The sequence below is a fragment of the Saccopteryx bilineata genome, chromosome 5 (genome assembly GCF_036850765.1).
Source record: "Saccopteryx bilineata isolate mSacBil1 chromosome 5, mSacBil1_pri_phased_curated, whole genome shotgun sequence".
In the NCBI taxonomy this organism is placed as follows: Eukaryota; Metazoa; Chordata; class Mammalia; order Chiroptera; family Emballonuridae; genus Saccopteryx; species Saccopteryx bilineata.
Window position 1 is genome coordinate 136697547 of NC_089494.1, and position 19061 is coordinate 136716607.

The 19061-nt window shown below is 37.1% G+C and overlaps 1 protein-coding gene across 4 annotated transcripts in view; it reads left to right on the plus strand.

Moving 5' to 3' along the window:
• The window catches only part of ODAD2 (outer dynein arm docking complex subunit 2), a 225820-nt gene that overhangs the window by 25809 nt on the left and 180950 nt on the right, over positions 1 to 19061 (plus strand). For all 4 annotated transcript variants that reach the window (XM_066280409.1, XM_066280410.1, XM_066280411.1 and 1 more), the window contains 3 exons: positions 13699 to 13895; positions 14715 to 14807; positions 17996 to 18143. In XM_066280409.1, coding sequence (XP_066136506.1) covers positions 13699 to 13895; positions 14715 to 14807; positions 17996 to 18143 — 438 coding nt within the window. The remainder of the gene's footprint in view (positions 1 to 13698; positions 13896 to 14714; positions 14808 to 17995; positions 18144 to 19061) is intronic.

A 19061-nucleotide genomic window follows, 5' to 3' on the forward strand; every position in this document is an offset into this window, starting at 1 on the left:
CTTTCTGTTTAATTTTCCTTTTCCTGGTGTGTCCCATTATTTTGGAAAAGCTTCCTGAGTAACAGAGACACATAGAAGGGAAAAATTGAGGGTTTTAAGCATGTGTGAAAATATCTTTATTCCTCTCTCTCAGTTGTTGTTTCTACAATGACAGTTTAAAAGTAATTTTATTTAAAAATTTAAAGGCATTTTTTTTCTTTTTTCTGAAGTTGGAAACGGGGAGAGACAGTCAGACAGACTCACGCATGCACCCGACCGGGATCCACCCGGCACGCCCACCAGGGGTGACGCTCTGCCCACCAGGGGGCGATGCTCTGCCCCTCCAGGGCGTCGCTCTGCCGCGATCAGAGCCACTCTAGCGCCTGGGGCAGAGGCCAAGGAGCCATCCTCAGCGCCCGGGCCATCTTTGCTCCAATGGAGCCTTGGCTGCGGGAGGGGAAGAGAGAGACAGAGAGGAAGGGGGGGGGCTGGAGAAGCAAATGGGCGCTTCTCCTATGTGCCCTGGCCGGGAATCGAACCCGGGTCCCCCGCACGCCAGGCCGACGCTATACCGCTGAGCCAACTGGCCAGGGTTAAAGGCATTTTTTATGTGACCTTTTGTTTTGGCCTTTTGTCATCTAATGAAGTCTTTAGGATTTTTCTTTTAGTCTTGATATTCTTTAGGTTTCATGATGGCATGGTGCCAGTTACTTGTTTTTCATTGGTGATGACATACATTCATAAAAAATGAAAAAATATTGTTGGTGTTATATCTTGAATCATTTTTTTCCACTCTGTTCTCTTTGGAATCTTACTTTTTGGATGCTGGGCCTCTGACTTGATCCTCTGATTATATCTTTCCGGTCACTCCCCTGTCCTTTCTATAAATACTCCTTTACTTTATCTCCCAAACATTTGTACATGTCTTAAAAATTTAAACGTTCTTATTTTTAACATGTTAATGGATATTTATTTGTTGTATAACATAGGCTTTTATTTCTCTTGGATAAAACCTAGGAGTTAAATAGCAAGGTCATATGATAGTTATATGTTTAACTTTCTAAGCAACTGGTAAACTACTTTCCAAAGCAGTTGTAATATTTTACATTCATTCTGGCAGTGCATGAGGGTTCCAGTTCTTCCAAATAGTGATTAGTATTGACATGGTCACGCCTTTCCTTTTAGACTCATTCTTATAGATGTATGCTGGTACAGCATTGAATTTTTTTTTCAGGGAAAGAGAGACAGGCAGGGTTTGGGGATGGTGAGAAACATCAATTCATAGTTGCTTTCCTTTTAGTTGTACATTGAGCATGGAACATGTCTTCATCAGGTATATGTCTTCTTGCTCAAGCCAGCAATATTGGGCTTTTTATGCCAGCCATCTTTAGGCTCAGGTTGGCAAGTTTTGGGATTGTGAGGATGATCCCCCTACTCAAGCCAGCGACCCCATGCTGACAAACCTGCGCTCAGAGCCAGGGACCTCAGGGTTTTGAACCCAGGACCTCAGCCTTTTAGGGTTGACATTTTATTCAGTGCACCACCACAGGTCAGGCACCACATTGAATTTAAATGCATGTTTTCATATGCTTATTTGTTGTTAATATATTTGGTGTGTTGAAGTGTCTATTTAGATCTTTTTTAAAATTTTTTATTGGATTTTTTTATTTCTTAAGTTGTGAGAGGTCTCTGTATACATGCTTGACTTATATACTCTGTCAGATATATGATTTGTAGATATTTTGTGGCTTCTCATTTCATTCTCCAAAGAGGATCTTTCAAAGAACAAATGTCCTTAATTTTGATGACGTCCCACTTATTTTTTTTTATAGTGTTGTATCTAATAGGTCTTTGTCAAACCCATTGTCACCAAGATTTTTCTTCAGTGTATTCTTCTAGAAGTTTTCAAATGCTCTATTTTATATTTTGGACCTCTAATGAATTTTAGTTTATTTTTGGGCATGAGATATGGATTAATGTTCCTTTCCTTTTTCTTTTGCATGTAACTATCTAGTTGTTTCACCACCATTTGTTGAAAAAAACTATTGAATTACCTCTATTCTTTTGTCAAAAATAGTTACTCATTTGTGTGGGTTTACTGTATTTCTGTTGCTCTACTCTTATACCAATATCACACTGTTTTGATTACTGCAGCTTTATACTAAGTCTTGAAGTCAAGTGGTGTCAGTCCTCCACTGTATTCTTTTTCAAAGTTGTTTGGCTATTCTATATCTTTTGTATGCCCATTAGAATATTAAAGTCAGCTGTTCATTTACTCATAAAAAGCCCGAAGGATTTATGATTGAAGTTGTGCTAAAGCTGTAGATTAATTTAGGCAGGATTTACCCCTTAACAATATTGAACTTTCCAATCCACGAATATAGTACGTCTCTCTGTTTATTTATGTCTTATTTAATTTCTCTCAGCAGTGCTTTGCTATGCATAGGTCTTATGTATCTTTTGAAACTGTCTGTATTTCATATTTGGGAGCTATTGTTAATACTAGTTTTAAATTTTTGATTTCTGATTGTATATTTCTTCTGCATAAAATGCACTGAATTTCTGTATATTGATTTTATATCCTGAAACCTTGCTAAACTTATTAAACTAGTTCTAGTATCTGGTTTGTGGATTCCAGAGGGTATCCCATGTAGACACTCATGTTGTCTGTAAATAAAGATCATTTTTACCTCTTCCTTTCCAATCTCTTCTTTTTTTTTTTCTTAATGCATTAGCTGGAACCTGCAGTATAGAACTGAATAGATGGGGTCTCTTGTTCTTCATGGAAAATGGAAAACTTTCTCATTAAGTATGATGATAACTACAGGTTTTTCACAGGTGTCATTTATAAAATTGAGAATGTTCCCCTGTACTCCAAGTTATTGAATACTTTTATTAGGAATGGATGTTGGATTTTATCAAATGATAGTTCTGTACCTATTGAGTTAATCATTTTTTTCTTTTTTAGTTCAACATAAATTACATTGATTTTTCTGGAACAAACTTTATTTGTTCAGGATGCATTATCCTTTTTATATTTTTTGGATTTAATGTCCTAAGATTTTATCTAAAGAGTTTTGCATCTCAATTTATAAGATTATTGAGATGTAGCTTTCTTTTCTTTAATATCTTTGTTTGGATTTGGGTTCAGGTTAATACTGACCTTAAATAGTTGGGAAATTTTATATTCTGTTCAATTTTATGAAATGTTTGGTATTCTTTCTGTATTAAAAGTTTGGTAGAATTCACCACCTAAGCCTGAATTATTGTTTGTGAGAAAGTTTTTAACTAAAAATTCAATGTCTTTACTAGTTACAGGGCCATGCTGTTGTCTATTTCTTCCTGAAGAAGCTTTGGTAAATTTTCTTTAAAGGAATTTGTCCATTTCATCTAAGTTGTTCAGTTTATGGCATAAATTTGTTCATATAATTCTCTTATTAGACTTAATATCTGTGGAAACTTCAGGTATTATCAACTCTCTCATTTGATTGATAGATTATTTAAAAGTGTTGTTTAGTGTACAAGTTTCTGGATATTTTCCTATTATGTTTCTGTTACTGTTTGATTCCACTGTGGTCAGAGAATACACTCTGAATTATTTTTATTTTTAAAATGTTTTTGCCTGTTTGTTAGTGGTGCAGTGGATAAAGCGTTGACCCGGAACACTGAGGTCGCTGGTTCAAAGCCCCAAGGTTGCTGGGCTCATCAGCACAGGGAAATCATTCATGTGATCCCAAAGCTCTCCAGCTTAAGCCCCAAAGTTTCTGGCATGAAAAGCCCAAGGCCACTGGCTTGAGCAAGGGGCACACTGGCACACCCCAGTCAAGGCACATATGAGAAGCAGTCAATATACAACTAAAGTGAAAGCAACCACAAATTGATGCTTCTTACCCTCTCTCCCTTCCTGTCTCTCTCACCTTCCTGTGTTTGCCTCTCACTTTTTCAGAAAAAAGAAAAAAATTGGTTGACGTATGTTGTATGACCTAGCATATGGTCTATCTTGGTGAACAGGTTGTTTGTATGTAAAATAATATAATAATTAATAAATAATAATACAAATATAAGTTGTTTGTGAACTCACAACTATAAACCTACATTTGCCACACCTTGTATTTTTTAGATGCTTAAAAAGAATGTGTATTCCGCTGTGTTGAGTTGTGTGTTCTATAAATGTGTATTAAGTCATGTGGTTTGTGGTGTTGTTGAGTTCTTGTGTTTCTTTATTGATTTTCTATTAGTTGTTGAGAGAGGAGGTGTTGAAGTCCTCCAACTATAATTGCGGATGTGTCTATTTCTCTTTTAGTTTTATCTGTTTTTGTGTTAGCATATGCATTTAGGATGGTTATGTCTTCTGATCACAACATTACATAGTGTCCCTCTCTGTCCTTGGTAATTTTCCTTTTTCTGAAGTGTACTTGATGTCATGTTAAAATAGCCTCTTCTTCTTTCTTTTAACTAATATTTGCATAGTGTATTTTTTCTCCTTTTACTTTCAAGCTATCTATATCATTATATTCAAAGTAGGTTTCTTGTAGCCAGCATATAATTGAATCATTTAAAAAAATTTATACTGGAGTGACGTCAGAGAAATGGCACCGTGAGGGGTGCTCCTGATATCTCCCCTGAAATTTCAACAAATTCAATAACTAGAGACAGAAAAACAATCTCAGGAGCATCTGAAATACACATACAACAAACAAAGGTATGATTGTGTGAAAAGGTGGCTGAATATATAATCCACTCTGAAGGAAATAAAACAGAGAACGGAGTATTCTGATTTCCTCACTGATCTGAGGAAGGGCTATTTTTGCTTGGAACTGAGAGGAATAGAGGGCCAGGGGAGAGGGAAGAATCTGAATTAGGGCAGACATTCAAGAATGCTATATCCATCAAAGCTATCCTTCAAATATGAAGGAGAAATAAAACCATTCACAGATACAGAAAAGATGAGGGAATTTATCACCAGACAACCCCCACTTCAGGAAATACTAAAGGGAATTTTCTGACCAGACACAAAGAACAAAACAAAACAAAACTACAAGTAAAACTCCGTCAAGGTCACAATAAAAACAAGATTAATCTGTGACAAAAAAAAAAAGGGGGGGGGAGAGGACAAAGATTAACAGTAGCAAAGGAGGATGGAGTGCGGAAGCACTCATGAGATAATGTACTACCATGACCATGATATGTATCCTTTCTATTACTTAATGGTAACCACCCCTGAAAAAATCACCACAGAAACACATGGCTTAAAAAAAGAAGTAACAGAGGAAAGAAGTATGGAATACAACTGAACAGAAACAAATGATAGAAAAACAAAAGAGAAGAATGAAACAAGATACAAAGCTATCAGAAAGCAATATCTAAAATGGCAATAGGAAAATTTCAAATGTCAATAATTACACTAAATGTAAATGCATTGAATTCACCAATAAAAATACATCGAGTAGCGGAATGGATTAAAAAAGTAAATCCAACTGTATGCTGCCTTCAAGAAACACATCTAAGCTACAAGGATAAGAACAAATTCAAAGTGAAAGTTTGGAAAATGATTCTCCAAGCAAATAACATACAAAGAAAAGCAGGTGTAGCCATACTTATCTAACATTGCTAAGTACAAGACAACAAAGGTAATCAGAGAAAAAAGATGGTCACTTCATAATGATAAAGGGGATATTGAATTAAGAAGACATAACAGTTCTTAATATATATGCACCAAACCAAGGAGCACCAAAATATATAAGATAGCTACTGACTGACCTAAAAATAAAAACCAACAAAAGCACAATCATACTTAGAGACCTCAATACACCATTGATGGCACTAGATCATTCATCCAAACAGAAAATCAATAAAGAAATATCAGCCTTAAATGAAACACTAGAACAATTGGATATGATAGACATCTACAGGACATTTCATCCCAAAGTGACAGAGTATACATTTTTCTCCAGTGTACATGGAACATTCTCAAGAATTGACCATATGTTGGGCAACAAAAATAACATTAGCAAATTCAGAAAGACTTAAATGATACCAAGCATATTCCTGATCATAAAGCCTTGAAACTAGAAATCAACTGCAAAAAAGAAGTAAACAAACACACACAAATATAGAAATTAAACAACATACTTTTAAAAAATGAGTGGGTCAAAGAAGAAATAAGCGCAGAGACCAAAAGATACATACAGGCAAACGAAAATAACAATATAAAATATCAAAATCTCTGGGATGCAGCAAAAGCAGTAATAAGAGGAAAGTTCGTATCACTACAGGTCTATATGAGCAAACAAGAGAGAGCCCAAGTAAACCACTTAACTTCACATCTTAAGGAACTAGAAAAAGAAGGACAAAGACAACCAAAAACCAGCCGAAGAAAGAAAATAATAAAAATCAGAGCAGAAATAAATGAAATAGAGAATAGAAAAACTATAGAAAAAAATAATAAAACAAGGAGTTGGTTCTTTGAAAAGATCAACAAAATTGACAAACCCTTGGCAAGACTCACCACAGAAAAAAAAGAATGGACTCATATAAACAAAAGCCAAAATGAAAGAGGAGAAATCACCATAGATATCATAGATATACAAAGGATTATTGTAGAATACTATGAAAAACTATATGCCACAAAATTTAACAATTTATAGGAATGCATAAATTCCTAGAACAATACAATCTTCCTAGACTGAGTTATGAAGAAGTAGAAAGCCTAAACAGACCCATAAGCAGGGTGGAAACAGAAACAACTATCAAAAACCTCCCCCCAAATAAAAGTCCAGGGTCAGACGGCAATTCTAGTGAATTCTATCAAACATTCAAAAAAGACTTGGTTCCTATTCTACTCAAAGTCTTCCAAAAAATTGAAGAAGAAGCAATACTTCCAAACACATTTTTTGAGGACAACATAACCCTCATACCAAAACCTGGCAAGGACAACACAAAGAAAGAAAACTACAGACCAATATTTCTAATGAATACAGATGCTAAAATACTAAACAAAACACTAGCAAATTGAATACAACAACACGTTAAAAAAATAATTCACCATGATCAAGTGGGATTCATCCCAGAATCACAAGGATGGTTCGACATTTGTAAAACAGTTAACGTAATACACCATATCAACAAAACAAAGACGAAAACCATATGATCCTATCAATAGGTGCAGAAAAGATATTCGATAAAATACAACACCACTTTTATGTTTAAAACAACAAAATGGGTATAGAAAAAAATATCTCAACATAATAAAGGCCATTTATGATAAATCATCGGCTAACATCATATTAAATGGCATAAAACTGAGGACTTTTCCTCTAAAATCAGAAACAAGACAAGGTTGCCCACTTTGTCCACTCTTATTCAATGTAGTTCTAGCCAGAGCAATCAGACAAGAGAAAGAAATAAAAGACATTCATATTGGGAAAGAAGAAGTAAAGGTTTCACTTTTTACAGATGAAATGGATATGATAGACATATGATCCTATACATTGAAAACCCCAAAGACTTCCCAAAAAAACTATTAGAAAAAATAAACCAATATAGTAAGGTTGCAGGATACAAAATTAATATACATAAGTTTATTGCCTTTCTATATGCCAACAATGAAACATCAGAAAACAAAATAAAAAAATAATGCCCTTCATGATTGCAACAACAACAAGAAATATCTAGGAATAAACATAACAAAGAATGTAAAGGACCTATATAATGAAAACTACAAAGCATTGTTAAGGGAAATCAAAAAAGATACAATGAAATGGAAAAATATTTCTTGTTCTTGAATAGGAAGAATAAATATAGTCAAAATGATCATATTACCAAGGCGATATACAAATTCAATGCAATTCCCATCAAAATTCCAATGTCATTTTTTAAAGAAATGGAACAAAAATTCATCAGATTTATATGGAACTATAAAAAACCCCGAATAGCCAAAGTAATCCTAAGGAAAAAGAATGAAGCTGGGGCATTACAATATCTGACTTCAAATTATATTATAGAGCCACAATAATCAAAACAGCATGGAATTAGCAGAAAAATAGACACTCAGACCAATGGAACAGAATAGAGAGACCAGGAATAAAACCTCATGTATATGGTCAAATAATCTGGTAAAGGGGCCAACAACACACAATGGAGAAAAGAAAGCCTTTTCAATAAATGGAGCTGGGAAAACTGGAAAGGCATATGCAAAAGAATGAAACTCAATTACAGTTTGTCCCCTTGTACTAAAATTAATTCAAAATGGATAAAAACCCTAAATATAAGACCTGAAACAATAAATTACATAGAAGAAAACATAGGTACTAAACTCATGGACCTTGGTTACAAAGAGCACTTTATGAATTTGACTCCCAAGGCAAGGAAAATGAAGGCAAAGATAAATGAATGGGACTAATCAGACTAAGAAGCTTTTGCTCAGCAAAAGAAACTGACAACAAAACAGACAGCCAACTAAATGGGAGATGATATTTTTAAACAACAGCACAGATAAGGATTTAATATCCAAAATATACAAAGAACTCATAAAACTCAACAACAAACAAGCAAACAATCCAATAAAAAATGGGAAGAAGACATGAACAGACACTTCTCCCAGGAAGAAATACAAATGGCCAACAGATATATGAAAAGATGCTCATCTTCATTAGCTATTAGAGAAATGTAAATCAAAACTACAATGAGATACCACCTCACACCTGTTAAATTAGCTATTATCAACAAGACAGGTAATAACAAATGTTGGAGAGGCTGTGGATAAAAAGGAACCCTCATCCACTGTTGGTGGGAATGTAAAGTATTACAAGCACTATGGAAGAAAGTATGGTGGTTCCTCAAAAAACTAAAAATAGAACTACCATATGACCCAGCAATCCCTCTACTGGGTATATACCCCCAAAACTAAAAAAATTGGTATGTGAAGACACATGCAGCCCCTTGTTCACTGCAGCATTGTTCACAGTGGCCAAGACATGGAAACAACCAAAAAGCCCTTCAATAGATGAATGGATAAAGAACTAGTGGTACATGGTACTATGGAATACTACTCAGCCATAATAAATGATGACATCGGATCATTTACAACAACATGGATGGACCTTGATAACATTATGCTGAGTGACATAAGTAAATCAGATAAAACTAAGAACTATATGATTTCATACATAGGTGGGACACAAAATTGAGACTCATGGACATGGACAAAAATGTGTTGGTTACTGAGGGGTGGGGGGAGGGGAGGGGCATAAAGAAAACCAAATAAAAGGTGATGGAAAACAATTTGACTTTGCCCGATGGTATACAACATAATCAAATGTCAAAATGATCTGGAGATGTTTTCTCTGAATCTATGTACCCTAATTAATCAATGTCACCCCATTAAAATAAAAAAAAAGAAAGCTTATTTTGAAACTCTGTTAACTGATTGGTGTGTTTAGGTCATTTACTTATTGATATGTTAGGGCTTAAGTTTGTTGATTTAGTTTTATTTTCTGGTTATTCCTTCTCTTTTTCTTTTCTTTCTTCTTTTTTTTTTTTTTTTTGTATTTTTCTGGAAACAGGAAGAGACAGTCAGACTCCCGCATGCGCCCGACCGGGATCCACGCGGCACGCCCACCAGGGGCGACACTTTGCCCACCAGGGGGCGATGCTCTGCCCCTCCAGGGCGTTGCTCTGTTGCGACCAGAGCCACTCTAGTGCCTGGGGCAGAGGCCAAGGAGCCATCCCCAGCGCCCGGGCCATCTTTGCTCCAATGGAGCCTCGGCTGCAGGAGGGGAAGAGAGAAAGAGAGGAAGGAGAGGGGAAGGGGTGGAGAAGCAGATGGGCGCTTCTCCTGTGTGCCCTGGCCAGGAATCGAACCCGGGACTTCTGCACGCCAGGCCAACGCTCTACCACTGAGCCAACTGGCCAGGGCCTATTCCTTCTCTTTTTCATTTAAAAAATTTTATTGAATTTGTTGGGGTGACATTGGTAAATAAAATTATATAAGTTTTAGATATACAATTCTTCAGTACATCATCTGTATATTACATTTTGTATATTACATATATTACACTACCCCAAGTCTCCTCCTTAATTATCCTTCCTCTGCCCTCCTTCACCTCTCCCACCCTCCTTTCCATCCCGCAATCTCCACACTGTTGTCTGTCTAAACATTTTTTCCTTTGCTCAATCCATTCACTTTTTTTACCCAGTCCCCCAACCCCCATCACTCTGATAGCTGTAATCTCTTCTCCATTCATTTTTGTTTTGTTTGTTTATTTTGTTCATTATATTTCATATATAAATGAGATCATATGGTATTTGTCTTTCTTTGACTGGCTTATTTCACTTAGCATAACAATCTCTAGGTCCATCCATGCTATTGCAAAAGGTAATATTTTTTTACAGCTGAGTAGTATTCTGTTGTGTAAGTAATTGCTTGAATATTATTTTGCATTTCATTTTGATTTATCGATAGCTTTTTGAGTGTATCTCTTTGTATAGATTATTTTGTGATTATTCTAGGTATTATATTACATGATACATACACGATTTCTCATAATCTACTTTACACTTTGCCAGTTTGTATGAAGTATAGAAATACTATCTCCCTTTAAGTTGCTTATGCTTATTTATAATGTATTTATTTCCTCCACATACATGGATAACTAATGAGACAATGTTATAACTTTTGCTTCAACTGTCAAACGTCATTTAGAAAACTCAAGAGGTCTTTGGTATTTTCCCCTCCTTTTATTTTGACTGTTGTTTCTTCCTTTCTGATGGTGTAGGTTTTCTTCTTTTTCCTATCCTTTTTGAGTAAGAACTTAAGGACTCCTCTAGGGAATGTCTGTTGGTGGCAAATTCTCTTAGCTTTTACCTGAGAACATCTTGAATTCTACTTCATTCCCAAGGAATATTTTCACTGGATATGGTATTCTGGATTGACAATTCTTTACTTTTCAGCACTTGAAAAATGTCCTAGTCCTCCTGGCCTCCATGGTTTCTCATGAGAAATCTGTTAGTGTAATTGTTTTTCCCTTATAGGTAAAATATTGTTTCTCTCTTGACGCTAAGAATTTTCCTTGTCTTCAGTTTTATGGTTTGATTATTATGTGTCTTGGCGTGGATTTTATGTTTTTTTGTGTGTTTAGGTTTTTTTCAGATTCTTAAATCTTAGATTTATGTCTTTTTCCAAGTTCTGGAAAATTTCAGACATTCTTAGAACACATTTTCAGTCTGACCTTCTTACTCTACTCCTGGTTCTCTGATGAAATGCATGTTGGATTTTTTGTTATGCACCCATTGTGGCTGTGTTCATTTTTTCCCCAATCTGTTTCTTTTTTGATGTTCAGCTTGGGTGACTTTGCTTGCTTTTTCTTCACATTAATAGATTCTCTTCTGTTCTTTCCATCTTCTTGCTGAACCTATCCAGTGAGTCATTTTGGTTTGTAAACTTCAGTTTTGAAATTTCTATTTGGTTCTTCTTTATATCTTATGTTTATTTGCTGAGACTTCCTAGTTTTTCTTTTTTTTTTATTGATTGATTTTTAAAGAGACAGAGAGATAAAGGGGAGGAGAGAGAAGCATTCATTTGTTGTTCCACTTAGCTGTGCATTCATGAGCGGCTTCCCAAATGTGCCCTGACCAGGGATTCAATCCGCAACTTTGGCATTTCAGGATGACACTCTAACCAACTGAGCTTACCGGCCAGGGTTAGTACTGTCTAGTTTTTCATTTGTTTCAAGTTTCCATAATTGCTCATTGAAGCATTTTTATGATCGCTGCTTTAAAATCTTGTCAGATTATTCTAACAGCTATTTCATCTTGGTATAAGAGAATATCTATTCATCATCCTTTCTTATTCAAGTTGTGATCTTCCTGGTTCTTGGTATAGTGTGTGATTCTTTCTTTCTTTCTTTCTTTCTTTCTTTCTTTCTTTCTTTCTTTCTTTCTTTCTTCCTTCCTTCCTTCCTTCCTTCCTTCCTTCCTTCCTTCCTTCCTTCCTTCCTTCCTTCCTTTCTTTCTTTCTTTCTTTCTTTCTTTCTTTCTTTCTTTCCTCTCTCTCTCTCTCACTCTCGCCCCCTCTCTCTCTCTCTCGCCCCCTCTCTCTCTCTCTCGCCCATCCTCTCTCTCTCTCCCTCCCTCCCTCCAACGCTCCTCCCTCCCTCCCTTCCTTCCTTCCTTCTTTCTTTTCATGAGAGAAGGGGAGATAGTGAGACAAACTCCCACCTGCGCCCTGACTGGGATCCACCTGGCAACCCCCTCCTGGGGCAGATGCTTTGCCCATCTGTGGCCATGCTCACAACCAAGCTATTTTTAGTGCCTGTCCGTGGCTGAGGCTCCATGGAGCCATCTTCAGCACCTGAGGACAATGTGCTGGAACCAATGGAGCCATGGCTGTAGGAGGAGAAGAGAGAGAGAGAGAGAGGAGGGGGAGGGATGGAGAAGCAGAAAGGCACTTTTCCTGTGAGCCCTGACCTGGAATTTAATCCAGGGCATTCACTTGCCGGGCTAATGCTCAACCACTGAGAAAACCAGCCAGGGCCACTGTTAATATTTTTACTTCAGTAAAATAATATTTTAAGGCCCTGGCTGGTTGGCTCAGTGATAGAGCGTCGGCCTGGCGTGTGGAAGTCCCGGGTTCGATTCCCGGCCAGGGCACACAGGAGAAGTGCCCATCTGCTTCTCCACCCCTCCCCCTCTCCTCCCTCTCTGTCTCTCTCTTCACCTCCTGCAGCCAAGGCTCCATTGGAGCAGAGTTGGCCTGGGCGCTGGGGATGGCTCCATGGCCTCTGCCTCAGGCGCTAGCGTGGCTCTGGTCGTAAGAGAGCGATGCCCTGGATGGGTAGAGCATCGCCCCCTGGTGGGTGTGCCGGGTGGATCCTGGTTGGGCACATGCAGGAGTCTGTCTGACTGCCTCCCCGTTTCCAGCTTCAGAAAAATACAAAAAAAAAAAATTATGATAATAATAATATTTTAGAATGATTAAAAATAATAGAGTATTTTACATTTATTTGTACTGTTTCTGTAGATTTTTCTTTTTTGCAGATCCATGTTTCTATCTGGTATGATTTTCCTTATAATTGAATAACTTCATTAACATTTTTATAGCACTGGCTTCCTTTGACAGTGAATTCTCTTGGTTTTTGTTCATCTGTGAAAGTCTTTATTTTTACCTTCCTCTTTGAAAGATTCATTTTTGTTTGTTTCAGTATAGAATGTTGGGCTGACAGGTTTTGTTTTGTTCTGTTTTTCCCTTTAAGTACTTAAAAAATATAATTCTCTTATTGTGGCTTACATTGTTTCTGATGAGAAGTCTCTTTTAACTCTTGTTTCCTTCTCTATTTGTGTCTTTTATCTCTGGCTTGGTAAATATGTTCTCCTTATCCTTGGCTTTAGCAATTTGAATATAATGAGTTCCAGTCAATATAGGGTTTGGAATTAATGTTCTCCTCATAGTGGTGAGGTGTGAGGAGGCTCAGCCCTATGGTTGTATCTGAGTGTGCTACAGCATAAGTGAAGTTTAGGAAAATCACATCTCTGTCAGTCTTACTCCAGTGGAGGCCCCAGTCCTGCAGTTGACCTGTTACCATTTGTGTTACTAAGCAACACAAGATGTATCTCAGACTTCCTTTTCTGAATTTATCACCAATGTTAATGTTCAGATAGCATTAGATAACTCAGAAGTACTATCATTTGTAAATATGACTCAATTTTTTTCTTTAATAAAAGGAGGCTAGATTTAATGAAAAACTGCAAAAGGAAAAACAACAGCCTGCTGAGACAGCTAAGAAGGAAGAGGCCGCTGCTGCTCCTACACATTCAGACAAGAGCTCACTGGAGAAGCATCAAATTAATTTTGGAAAGAATCAAATGACCAAGAGATTAGAGCCAAGTTTAAACTGGAAGATCACTGGTGATTTCAAAGAGTATGTAGACATTGCATGATGGGATTTTTAGAACATCTTCAGTCACTGTGTTTCCCTAATTTTTCATGTAACTTTATTTCATAGTAGGAAAATACAGAGTAGTAAAAATATGTCTCCCTCCAAAACACAAGTTGATTCCTTCCTTCTACTCTGCATGTTTCAGCAGAGACTTAACCTTCCCCAGGGTGTAAGTGTGCATTCTGTGAAGGGAAGGGCAGAACGCAGTTCACTTTCATGTGATCGGTGAGGTAGGACAAATAACACGTGAAAAAGATGATAAAACACAGGGACGGAGAAGTCATGTGGGCTGTTCTGTGAACTGGGAGGTGAATTTTTAAATTCAGCTTTTTTCATGTGCTTGTCTTTTTCCCAATTAAGGACTTACTTAAGTATTTAATGAAAACCAAATAGGTCCCAAGGACTGTGCTCCGCCTGGGAACACATAGAAAATCAGAGACAGGCCCTCCTGGAGCATTGTGCGGGGAGGGTGAAAACTAGGTGACTCAGGTCAGGGCCCTGGACACTGGGTGAGAAGGTCCAGAGCGAAGGATGTACAGCAGGGCAGCTGCCTGTGAGGATCTGCTCCCAGTGCAGAAGGGCAGAAGGATGCTAAAGAGTTGTCTTTCTGTCACACAAAGTGCACGGCTGAGCTTGAAGTTCTCCTTCAAGCATGTCGGGTGAGGCTGGATCTCATCATCATTCTTCTGTGTCAGGAAGCACATCCTTTGGGTGCATGAAAATATTGAAATATTGGTATACATTTCTAATTTCAGTTTCTGTTAATCAGCCTAAAGGAATTAATAAAGGTTATGTTTTTAGGCAAAGACTCTCACTAAGAGACATCCACGATGACAAACATGGAGGAAGACTTGAAAAGTTAGCACCATCTGTCTCAAAAGCACAGGTAGCTCGGTGAGTTTCTGCTAACATGATCAGTTCTTTAAAGCTGTTTCTTACACATAGGGCTACCTAATGTTAATTAATATCATTCTTACTATTATGTTGGGGTCCTAAGATAGCTATACTGACAGTTACCTGGAATGTTATAAAAATTATAATATTTGGTTTGTTTTAGTGCAGAGTTGCTGGAAGAAATGACAGAAACATCACATTATAAAGTTTTCACACTAAGGGAAGATAAAAACAAACTTTAGGATACTCTACTACATTTATACTGTTTTGGAGAGAGCTACATAATAAACTCTTCCATTTGTTTGACAAATTTTTCAGCTTTTTTTTTTTTTTAAATTAAGTGAGAAGCAGAGAGGCAGAGAGATAGACTCCCACATGGGCCCAATCAGGCAAAGCCCACTAGGCAAGCCCATTAGGGGTGAGGCTCTGCCCATCTGGGGCATTGCTCCATTGCAACTGGAGCCATTTTACTGCCTGAGGCAGAGGCTATGAAGCCATCCTCAGCACCTGGGCTAACTGCCTAAGTGGAGCCTTGGCTGCGGGAGGAGAAGAGAAAGATAGAGAAAAGGGAGAAGGGGAAGGGTGGTGAAGTAGATGGGTGCTTCTCCTGCGTGCCCTGACTGGGAATCAAACTCGGGACTTCCACACACCGGGCCAGTGCTCTACCACTGAGCCAACCAGCCAGGGTCATCAGCTCTTTATATTGAAATAATTATAGTTGCACAAAAGTTGCTGAGACAGTACAGAGAGGTCTCATCTATGCTTCACCTAGCTTTCCCCAGTGGTTACATCTTGGGTAGCTATAGTACAAACTATAGATTGGCCCTGGCTAGTGGCTCAGTGGATAGAGCGTCATCCCAGCATATGGATGTCCTGGGTTCGATTACTGGTCAGGGCACACAGGAGAAGCAGCCATCTGCTTCTCCCCCCTCTTCCCTCTCTCCCTCTTCCCCTTTTGCAGCCAGTGGCTCAGTTGGTTTGAGCGTGGCCCCAGGCACTGAGGATAACTCCATTGGAACACAGCAGCCTCAGGTACTAAAAATGGCTCTGTACTTGAGCATCAACCACAGGTAGGGTTGCCAAGTGGATCCCAGTTGGGGCACATGCAGGAGTCTGCTTTACTATTTCACTTTCTCTCACCTAAAAAACAAAAAACAAACAAACAAAAAGCCCAGGAGATTAATACTGGCCCAATGTACATGTATACTTCCATGGAATTGATCACATATGGATTGGTGTGGTGACTGTGGCAATCAGGAAACAGAACTGTTCCATCACCACACAGAGCTCCCTCTGGCTACCCCTTTCTAGTCACACCCACACCCCTTCCCCTATCATTCCTGATTCCTGGCAACCATTAGTCTGTTTTTATTTCTATAATTTTGTTATTTTGGGAATATCATACAAATAGAATCATACATTTTTGATACTGGCTGGTTTTTTCATCACCATAATACCTTTGACATTCAGCCAAGTTGTTGCATTATTAATTGTTTGTCCTTTTTAATTGCTAAGTAGCATTCCACAGTATGGATGTACCATAGTTTAATTATTCACCTATTGAGGGAAATTTTATTTCTTCTCATTTTTTGGTTATTAAAAATAAAGTGGCTGTGAACAATCATATGCAAGTTTTTTATATGGATGTCAGTTTTCATTTTTCTAGGATAAATGCCTAATTGCTGACACATATAATAATTATGTGTGTAGATTTTAAAGAAATTGCCAAATTCTTCCAGAGTAGCTGTCCCATTTTCTTATCTTACCACAATGTATGAGACTCAGTTTCTTCTTACCTTTGCCGGCATATGGTGTTGCCATGTTTTTTATTTTAGCTGTACTGCAAGTTGTGTAGTGATGTCTCATTGTGGTCTTAGCATTTCCCTGATGGTTAGTGATGTTGAACATCTTTTTATGAGTGTATTTCTGGTAAGTTCTTCAGTGAAATTTCTCTGTATGTCTTTTACTTATTTTCAATAAGATCATGTTTTGTTGTTTTTAGTGTTGAATTTTGAGAGTTCTTTGTTAATTTTGGATATCCTTTGTTGGATATGTAGTTTGTAGATATTTTCTCTTCCTTTTCCTTGTCTTTTCATTCTCTTACTGTAGGACCTCTCATAAAACAAGTTTTTAATTTTGGTAAAGTTCAATTTATCAATTTTTCCTGTTATGGATTGTGCTTTTGATGTCATGTCTAAGAACTCTTGAGGAAGTTGTTAGTCCTAAAAATTATCTCCTTTGTTTTTCTCTAAAAGTGTTGATAGTTTTACATTTTATATTAAAGACAGATCAAGTTTGAGTTAATTTTATTTAAGGTTCATTTTTCTAAGGTTTATTTATTGATTTTTGGATTTTTAAAAATTTATTCAGGTGACACTGATTAATAAAAATTATGTAGGTTTTGTGGGTAGACTTCTATGATATACATCATCTGTATCAAAGTTCATTTTCTTTTGCTTATTGCGATCCATTTACTTCAGCAACGTTTGACTGTTTGGTGTAAAGGGTGTCTTTCCAACACTGAATTGCTCTTGCACTTTAGTCAAAGTCAGTTGGATTTGCTTGTGTGTGTGTCTATTTCTGGGTTTCTATCATGTTCAGTTGATTTTTATATCTAGCCCTTCAGCAGAACCATTGTCTTGATTACTGTAGCTAGATGATAAATCTTAAAAAATGAGAAAGTGATTCTTCTCACCTTTTTAAGTAATTGTTTTAGTGCTCATTTCCACATAAATTTAGGATAATCTTGCTATTTCTATAAAAAAAACACATGCTGAGGATTTTGATGTCTCTACTGTGCAGACTCTTCTAATTTATGAACACTATATGTATCTTATTAATTTAGATTTTTCATTTATTACACCAAGATTTTGTAGTTTTCAGCTTACAAGTCGTGTACAAGTTTTGTTAGATTTATATCGAGAACCAGAGACTCCAGTACTATGTTGAATAGCAGTGGTCAAAGTAGACATTCTTCTTTGTTCTTGATCTTCTGGGGAAGCATTCAGCCTTCTGCAGTAAGTATGATGGTACTGTAGGTGTTCTACGTATTCTTTATCACGTTGAGGAAGCACCCCTCTGTTCTTGGTTTTCTGATCATTTGTATTACTTAAGTTGCTGAAATAGTAACATTATAACCATGTCCATGCTGCAGCATAAATGTGTTTATTATATGTCATTATTTTTAGTAAGAGTATTGATAAGATGGAAGAAGCCTTTAGCGAGAGCTCCTCAGAGAGTGAGGAAGATGAAGAGCCACCCGATCATCGTCAGGAAGCAAACGCAGACTTGCCGTCAGAATATTGGCAAATCCAGAAGCTGGTGAAATATCTGAAGGTAAGACCAAGCTTCTGTCTTGTGTTTATAATGTTTATTTTAAATTCTTTCCCAAAAATATACATTCCATTTCCAAGTTTATTGTATGTTCCTTTCCAATAAGGGTTTCAAACAGGCCTCCCTATGTTTCTGTAGGTGTGTACGAGGGAAGGCCTTACTTCCCCAAGGATAGCAAGGTCGTCCCTTGTGGAGCAGCCAGGCTGCCAGGGCCCGCTCTCTTCCCTAGCTGGGGAAGCCACCCGACATTGTGCCTTTTGAAGTACATTGAAATGGAAAGAACATGGGTTTTTCAAGTTGGACTAAATTTTCTGCTGTATCACTTACTAGTAGTGCAACCGTTGAAAAGTTATGATTTTGAGCCTTATTTTTCTCAAATCATGGAGAAACTATGGTATCTATCCTATAGGATCAGTTTAAGGATTGAGAAAATACTTGAAACTAGTGGCATAGTAGCTGATATATTGGAGGTGCTTAAAATACATATTGATATATTTCCATTCTTCTCTTCAGTAAGATAACATGTGTGAAAACATTTTACATAATAACTGGCCATATAATGTTATATTTAAGTACCTGGGTTGTAGGTAGCAAATCAAGGAAAATGATTTGACAACACCCAGATTAATATCAATTTCTGACATCACATAGTTGATATTGATAGCATTTAGGCCGTGTCTAAAGCTGTAAGTCCAGAAATACTAGTGAAAAAAAACCCTTTTGACTAATGTCATATTTTCCTTTTCTTTGGTCAAATCAACATGGGCATTTATTTGTCAGTGGCTGTGCATACGTAAAGATATTTATGTGACTTCTAAAGTGCTAACAGGTACTTTTTCTATGCCTTTGAGGTCTTCCCAGGCTGACAAATAAAATAGTATATTTGTGCATATTTTTGTGAATTCACAAAGGACCTCTGCT